General features: G+C 47.0%; 1 protein-coding gene across 1 annotated transcript in view; it reads right to left on the bottom strand.

Annotated features, from left to right (window-relative positions):
• Positions 1-253: 253 nt before the first annotated feature.
• Positions 254-8,628, bottom strand: part of xylt1 (xylosyltransferase I) — a 76,387-nt gene continuing 68,012 nt past the window's right edge. Inside the window, 1 exon segment of the mRNA XM_048246712.1 lies at positions 254-4,960. Within this exon segment, the coding sequence (XP_048102669.1) occupies positions 4,632-4,960 (329 nt within the window). The 3' untranslated portion in view covers positions 254-4,631.

Below are 8,628 nucleotides of genomic sequence, written 5' to 3' on the forward strand. Positions count from 1 at the left end.
AGGTGTGCTTTTGTATGCGACTGTGTCTGTGAGTGTGTGTGTGTGTGAAAAAGAGAGGTGTGTGTGTTTGTGTGTGTGTGTGTGTGAGAAAGAGAGAGGTGTGTGTGTGTGTGAGTGTGTGTGTGTGTGTGAGTGAAAGCGAGAGGTGTTTGTGTGTGTGTGTGTGTGTGTGTGTGTGAAAGAGAGAGAGGTGTAGCTTGTTCTTTGTTGTTTCACTGGTCTAGATAGATAGAGATAGAAACAATTTGTTTTATTCCTTCAAGTTTTTTTCTTTTATTTGAAAATTCAGTTTGAAAAAGAAACATGAGATAAACCCAACGAAGCAGTGATACAGAAGGCATTTACAACAGCAGAGATTGTTCTTGTTTCATTTTTGGTTCGTGGAAAGAAAGAAAGAACAGGAGAGAAGGTAAAGAAATGGGGAAGGAGAGAAAAATAAAAATGTTCTCAGAACAAAACAAAATCAATAAAATAAAACAAAATAAACAAATAAACCAAATAAACAAATAAAACATGCTTGTTCGACGTTCACAGAAGGAGAATCTGGAGTTCCTTAGACAGGACGACAGCTAAGGCACAGAAATACCCCACCCTGGGCTGGGGGAGAGACTGTGTGTGTGTGTGTGTGTGTGTGTGTTTGTTTGTGTGCTTGTATGTGTGTATATGTGTGTGTGCATTTGTGTGTGTCCGTCCATATGTGTGTGTGTGTGTTTGTGTGTCCTCATGTGTGTGTGTGTGTGTGTGTGTGTGTGTGTGTGTATGTATGAGAAGGAGGGGATTCAGAGAATATTGTGCAACAGTTGCTCAACAAAACATTCCAGCACAGAGAACAACAACCTGGCATGAAATTCTCCGAAAGGCCAATGATCATTAAGAGCTCTTTAAAAAGGAAAAATAATAATAATAAAATAATAAAATATCACATCCAATTCTGACAATGCTTTCTCACTGCCCCTCCAAGTATTTCAGTTAAGATATCTACAATCTTCAGTGCCAAATACTAAGACTGACTCTAGATTCATATTTGGACACTTTTGACATTTTAACTTAAGGTTATTTACAATACTTTTTTCTTTCTTTTTTAAAAAAACATCTGTCCATTACAAAATATGTCTTACATTTATCATTCCTAACAAAATAGCTATAGTACATAAGATGTTTGAGCATTTGTTCACTCATTGAAACCGTGAGCACGCACGCAAAAAAACGGTCTACTTGTGTGTTTGTGTGTGTTGGTGTGTATGCGTGTGTTCTTTCAAAGAGGTAAGTTGTGGTGGACTTTATCTGGTCCAGAGTTGGCTGTGTGTGTGTGTACATATGCACAGCTGGTCAGTTAGTTGTGTATATGTGTGTGTGTGTGTGCTGGACTGACATTGTCTGCTGTAGAGCCGAACCTCAATGACAAAGATCATTAAACCAGCGACCTCCAGGACCCTGGCGTATGGTAGAGGCCTTAAACCCAAAGCAGATGAGATGAATAGTCACTGTTTTATCTTCATTAATCTTTATATTTTTTTCTTCAATGTCTTGTTTGTTGTTTTTCCATCAAATATTTTTCACCTTTTTTTTCCACACAATAATACAGTACCGATGAACACTACTCAGACAAGCATAGAAGGGATCCAAAGTTCCTGTGTATGTTTTTTTTTTCAATCTGTAAAAAGAGTCATATCTCAAGTCTTCACTGCCAGGCACCCCACGGAGAGTAACTCACACATCTGACACGACAAATGTTTTCTTGTTTTTTCACTGGAGGTGGTTGCCCTCCATTGGATCACATGTCAACGCCGACACCTTACTCAAAATGTGGCATCGAAAAACGAACAAAAAAAACGACTGGGGGTGGTGGAGAGGCAGAGGAATTACCAATCTGAGAGGAAAAAGAGAACGAGGTCTGTGCCACGAAGAAAGGACCTCAGGGGCCAAAGAGGTCAGATGAACCGGCCTACAGACCACACCCTAATGAACAGACTGAGCCGAAAAGCTAAATGTGCAAACGTATCGCTTTTGTACACTCCACCCCTCCCCCACGCCTGCCTCCACTTTTAGGAATTGGGGTAACGGTAGCCTTGCCAAATAGAATTTTAAAAGAGTCCAAGCAAGCTTGAAATCTCCCCTGCTAAAAATAAAAGCTGAATAGACGGAAACTTACAGAAGGGCCTGTCATTATTCTAGGGCGTTAGTAATCCTGGGTATTTCGGGCTGTCCTTCTACGTTTCTCTTGTCAAGGGCTAGCCTACGATGCTGTGCAACTCTCCGAGAGGAGGGAGTGAAATAGGGAGTATAGGCCCGTTCTGCACCGTTCTGTTCCAGCTCAACTCACCGACACGGAAAAGAACAAACTGTATATGTGCAAAACGACTAGCCCAGCTGATTTTCCGTACCAATTTTCTAGCAGAGAATAGAGACTACGGTAGCCACCAGGCCAGGGGAATTATAGGTGCTCACTCACACACACACACACATACACACACACACAGACTCAGTCGGCAATGACAGGCAACGCAACCAGACACGTTAAGCGGCTGGTCTTAAAAAGATCAAACGGTTGGCCCCCCCACTGGCTCTTCAAACAGGGTTATGAAATGTGCTTGAGAAGAATGCCAACCAGTGTACAAAAACACAACACTAGTGAAGGAGTTACGGTGCGCCACGAGATCGAGGTGTGTTTTATCATAGTTACAAGGTTGGAAGGGGTGAGGGCCTTTTTAAATAAAGGCAGATTGGTTACAAAAGGTATTGAACGAGCTGCAAAAACAGCATATAGACATTAGTCATTGACTAAAAAAGTAGCTATTTCATTTATATAAACACATGAATAAATAGCCAACACACTATTCTCACTCCTACACACTCATACTTCTGCTTAAGGGATATCCAAAAAGGCAAGAAATAATATAAAATAAAATAGAATAGAATACTAGTTGTCAAAGAACAAAACTTGAAATGTCTTCCCTTCAGGAGTGCCAGCACAGCTGACACGCAGCATTTTAAGTTCCAGGCAGCCAACGCAGACCAGCGGCAGACAACGGAGAAGAGAGGAGAGGAGAGAGGAGAAGTGAGGAGAGATGGGAGAGGAAAGGAGAGGAGAGGAGAGGAAAGGGGCGGCCGCTTCTGTGCTTGGTGCCTGTGACGTCGCCGGCAGCACATCGCACACCACCACGGTGCTTGCGTCTGGACGCCTCCTACTCCGCAGGATCTCCTGCTTTGCTTCTGTGCGGCACCCGCTGCGTCGCTAAAAACAAGCAAACGGAAGCTCTCTCTCGCTCTCTCTCTCTTTCGCTCTCTCTCTCTTTCGCTCTCTCTCTCTCTCGCTCTCTCTCTCTCGCCACATCTTTCCCCTCTTCTTTCTTTCACTCGCCCTGCTCATCTCACGTCGATTTGGAGCGTGAAAGAGAGAGGAGCCTGAGGGCGAACAGGGAGCGCTGCTGCTGCCGCCACTACTGCAGCAAACCAGCGCTAAACTACAGCAGTGCAGCACCAATGCCTCTTCCGTCCGCTCAACTCTTTCTCTGGATTGTAGCCTACGACTGGCCGCAGTGTTCTGCTCTTGAACACATCTAGATAGAGGCTTTCTAGTCGCAGTGTGCTGCTCTTGAACATATCTAGATAGAGGCTTTCTAGTCGCAGTGTGCTGCTCTTGAACATATCTAGATAGAGGCTTTCTAGTCCCAGTGTGCTGCTCTTGAACATATCTAGATAGAGGCTTTCTAGTCGCAGTGTGCTGCTCTTGAACATATCTAGATAGAGGCTTTCTAATCGCAGTGTTCTGCTCTTGAACACATCTAGATAGAGGCTTTCCAGCCTCAGTGTTCTGCTCTTGAACATATCTAGATAGAGGCTGTCTGGTCGCAGTGTTCTGCTCTTGAACATATCTAGATAGAGGCTGTCTGGTCGCAGTGTTCTGCTCTTGAACATATCTAGATAGATAAGAGGCTTTCTGGTGCAGGGGGCTTGATTTTGGTCACATTGGCCAGTGTGGAAACGCTCCTTCCTGTGCTTATTATTACGTAAGAGCTCTCTTTTTATCTATTACACACCAAACCTTGCATCAGTCAGCCCCAGACCCGCTCAGCAAATCACAGTTTCTTTAGTAATCAAACTACAATAAATTAAAAAGAAAAGGAATTAAAAAGGGACTAAAAAAACTGACGACAGCATTCTTTCAGCCTGCCTAAAGCAGAATGCACTTAGCTCATGGACAAACAGCAGTTACATCATAAGAACAACTGGCTGCTGTATAAGTGTGTGTATGTGTGTGTGTGTGTGTGTGTGTGTGTGTGTGTGTGTGTGTGTGTGTGTGTGTGTGTGTGTGTGTGTTTTCTTTTTGCCCCTCTTATAGTCAACATATATAGTCAACATTAACAGCGTTCTGCGAGGGGAGAGGGAGATGGGCTGCTCTGCATAAACTCTGCACAAGCAATGGTCGAGAAGAACAGTTGAATAAATAAAAAACAAAAAACGACAACAGCAACGACAACAAAACAAAACAAAAACATGTCAGAAGAGAGAAGCCATCCCGTGAAGAAGCCACAGCGCCGACAAAACACACACATCGTCAGCGAAAGCAGCGACAGCAGTAGGAACTGGAACCGGAGGCCCCCCCATCTCGTCCTGTCCAGTCACGGCTGCTACCTGATGCGCCCGTCGCTCCCCGCGGGCCCCACGCGGGACTTGGGGTCGGGACTGAGGGAGCTCCAGGGGGTGTTGCGGCAGGCCTGAAGCACAGGGCAGCCACTGGGGCTGGGTCCGGCGCTGCAGACGTCCACGGCCGACCACACCTCGGCTACCAGGCCGTCCACCCAGCGCTCCAGCTCCGGGCCGGTCAGCCCCGCATGCTGCTCGGCCGCCTCCACCTGACCCAGGTGCACGGGGATGTTGAGGATGGGGTTGAGGCCGTGGAAGCTCTGCTCCATGTAGCTGTTCTTGGCTGGCCCGTTGTGCAGCTTCAGGGCATCCTCTGCAGGGGAGGGAGGGAGGGAGAGAGACAGAGCGAGAGAGAGATGTTTATTTTCATTTTCATTTTTCTTTCTATTTTCTTTCTATTTTTTTTTGGCACTATTGTAACTTTTACAGTCATTCCAGTAAAAGCTAATAGAAGTTTTGTCTTTTTGAGAGAAGTAGGGTGTGGATCTGATGTGGAGATGGGGGGGAGGGGGTGAAGAAGGGAGAAGGGTGGAGGTGGTGTAATTGGGGTGGGACTGCACAGAGGAGGAGGTGGAGGTAGAGGGTTTGGGTAGGATAGAGAAGCCGTTGTGCAAGATGGCAGACGTTTGGAACAAGGTTAGTGGGGACTTGAGAAAGAGCCGTGAGAGGGGTTAGGTTAGGTGGGGTCCAAGGATGAAAGAGTGAAGGGTGGGGTTGGGGGTTGGGTGGGTTAAAAGGTAAGGGTGAGGTTGTGGGAAATTGAGGGTGGGTGAAGAGTTTTTGTGGAATGAGGGTGGGAACACGTGAAGTGGGGGAGGGGCGGAGGACAAACAGAGAGAGAGAGAGAGGTTATCAGGTTAGAGAGGACTTAAGTCAGATCATAAAACACACTTCCATATTGGAAAAAAAATGGCAGTGTGAACTGGAACATGCGGACTTGTGCGTTATTGAATCGTTAACGTGTGTGCGTGATGCGAGGAAATGTGTAAATCATCGGAATTACATCTGTCCAATTTGCCTATTGATTAACCCTGCCCTAGAAAGGGGGGAAGCCCATCAATAACCATTAGCATCAGGCAAAGCCTCCAATAGTGCATTATCATACCATTACACTCCACACTGTGACACCAAAATCTCATTTCCCTCAAGTCTTTTTCTCATCAACACAGCTGTATCCATTAATATAATGCCCACTCCACTTGAGTGCACTTCATTCACGTCAACAACGGCGTCTAAATACGTTACTAGCGGTGTTTGTTTGATCCCTGGCGGTATTGATCTGCCATGCTTCAAGTCATTCAGTGACCCAGATTCCTGTCCATCTCTTTTTTTCCGACCTCGATTCCTATAATGTATTCCCAGTGGCTAGCTCCGCCCAGTCAGACGTCACAACCACAATGAAGTGTGTGTGTGTGTGTGTGAGGGCCCACGTGTGTGTGTGTGTGTGTGTGTGTGTGTGAGGTCCCGTGTGTGTGTGCGTTTGTGGTGGCTGGGCAGCGCTGTGGGCCTTAGAAGCTGAGGCCTGCTGCCTGGCCGGGGCGTGGTGCTTGGCAGCGGTGCGCTGCGGTGTGCTGTGGTGTGGTGTGCTGAGTGAGGCCTTGGACCGTGCTGTCAGTGCTGGAGGTAAAGCGGCGAATTCCTCAGTCCACTCTCGCTCTCACACCTACCCTCAAACCACCCACTCGCCAACGGGCCTCTCTGGCCATCTGTGTCCTCCGCTCCAACCCCAACCCCACCACTGCCCCCAGGCCCCCCCCAAAGCTTCTCCTCCCTCTAATGCCGCTACTCTTCCATCCAGAACATTCTATTTCACGGAGGGCAACTGGCCAGGAGGAGGTTCCAATGTGTGTTCACATCACACGAATACACGCACACGCACACGCACACGCACACGCACACGCACACACACATACACACACACACTTGCACACACACATAGACACACACAGACACACACACACACACACGTACATGTAGCAGACACGCACACACACACACACACACAGAGAAAACATACACATATACACACTAACCCTATACACACACGCGAGACACACACACACACACACACACACACACACTGAGCTGACTAGCTTGTGCTGGATAATATTGAGTTGACCAGCTTGTGCTGTATAAATGCACTCCATAAAATTTTACTAGCTCCGTGTAGAGGATCAGGCTCCCCCCAAATCCCCCACCACCGTTAATCATAACCCTGCACTGGTGAATCACTCGCCCTTATCAGGCTATCGCAGCCCATCACATCACGGCGTGAAAACAATCTCCCCGAGCTCGTCAACCAATCAGATGTTTAGAGCACGGTCACATGACCCGCAGCAACTGCCTTGCGATTGATTTACGCAAGAGCGTTGAAGCCTGAGAGAGAGTGTGTGTATGTGTATGTGTATGTGTATGTGTGTGTGTGTGTGTGTGTGTGTGTGTCTGTGTGTGCGCCTGCCTGCGCATGTGTGTGAGTGGGGGTTCGCTGAGTCTTGGCGCTCCTCTCCTCTCCCGCTCCTACTTACGCTCCTCTCCTGCACCTACTGTGTGTGTGTGTGTGTGTGTGTGTGTGTGAGAGAGCGGGGGTTCGCTGAGTCTTGGTGCTCCTCTTCTCTCCTCTTCTGCTCCTCTCCTTCTCTCTTCTCTTCTCCTCTCCTTCTCTCTTCTCTTCTCCTCTCCTGCTCCTTTCTCTCCTCTCCTCCCCACTGCTCCTCCTCTCTCCTGTCCCTCTCCACTGCTACGGCGTGGGTCCGCTCAGATAAAAGGTGACCTGGGTTTGTGCATATTACTCATACCTGACCAGCAGCTGCAGCTATATATAGGCCTCGCGCGGAGAGGGGAGAGTGGCCGTGCCATTCAGCTCTGTGTCAAGTCGGCCCACGAACGTGTATGTGTGTGTGTGTGTGTGACCTAGAGGCCATCAGAAAGAACTGTGTGCGGTACACTTGAAAGCCAAAAGAAAAACTTTCTAACGGTGTGTTCTGAAAACAGATAAGATATAGATATTGTCTCCTGCCAGAGCAAAGAGCTACAAAACCACATTCGGTCATGGTTGGCTGCTGCCTATTCCTGCAGCGAAATAAATAATTTACTTTAAAGGTAAGCTGGTGTTTGTGCTGTGTGTGTGTTTGTGTGTGTGTGTACTGTATATGTGTGTGTGTGTGTGTGTGTTATGTCTGTGTGTGAGAGTGTTTGTGTGGATATGTAAGTGTGTCAAAGTGTGTGTGTGTGTGTATGTAAATTCTCAAACATATATACTGTTCATGTGTGTGCGTGTGTATTGAAAAGGCCACCATCTCCATTTGTCCAGGAGATGTAAAATGCAGATGATTGTGTTGTCCTGTCCCATAGTCCAACGGGACACTGTGCCCTCTGAGTACCACTCGATAGGCCCCCGGATCAATACCCCCAAAACAGAGGCTATCACCGAGGAGAGCTCTCCATGTCCCAGCCCACCAAACAGAACAAAATTCGCCACTTAAGACACCTCCCTTAGGATGCTCCAGCACTTCTGCTACCTTGGCACCTTGTTTACACACAATTGCTCAGTTAGTGACGACATCCATGCTTGCATCAACCCTGTCTGAAGTGCACCTCCAGAGGCCATCAACACGAGCTGCAGTCTATCAGCTGTAGCATGTCACATTTTACACTATTTCATATGCATTATAGCTTTCATACTGTTTACACTGGGTTTGGTACAAGTTACCTGTTAACAACTGCTGTTCTGTTACTATATGTCTTATGTATGTAGTGTTTTCTAGGACAAAAATTATATATAACTTGAACTTGAATGTCTCTGAATCTGGACAGTTTACTGGGCCATGTTTGATGCCTTGATGTGCTTCACATGATGTGCAATGGGCTGTTCTTTGTGGTGAGTGTGTTGTGTGTATAGACTCAGTCTTGTGTGTATGTGTGTGTTGCCTCACCTTTGCCTATGGGCTGGTGTGCCTGTGTGTGTGGGTTCATCTTTGCGTA

This window comes from Alosa alosa, chromosome 6, assembly GCF_017589495.1.
Source record: "Alosa alosa isolate M-15738 ecotype Scorff River chromosome 6, AALO_Geno_1.1, whole genome shotgun sequence".
NCBI lineage: Eukaryota > Metazoa > Chordata > Actinopteri > Clupeiformes > Clupeidae > Alosa > Alosa alosa.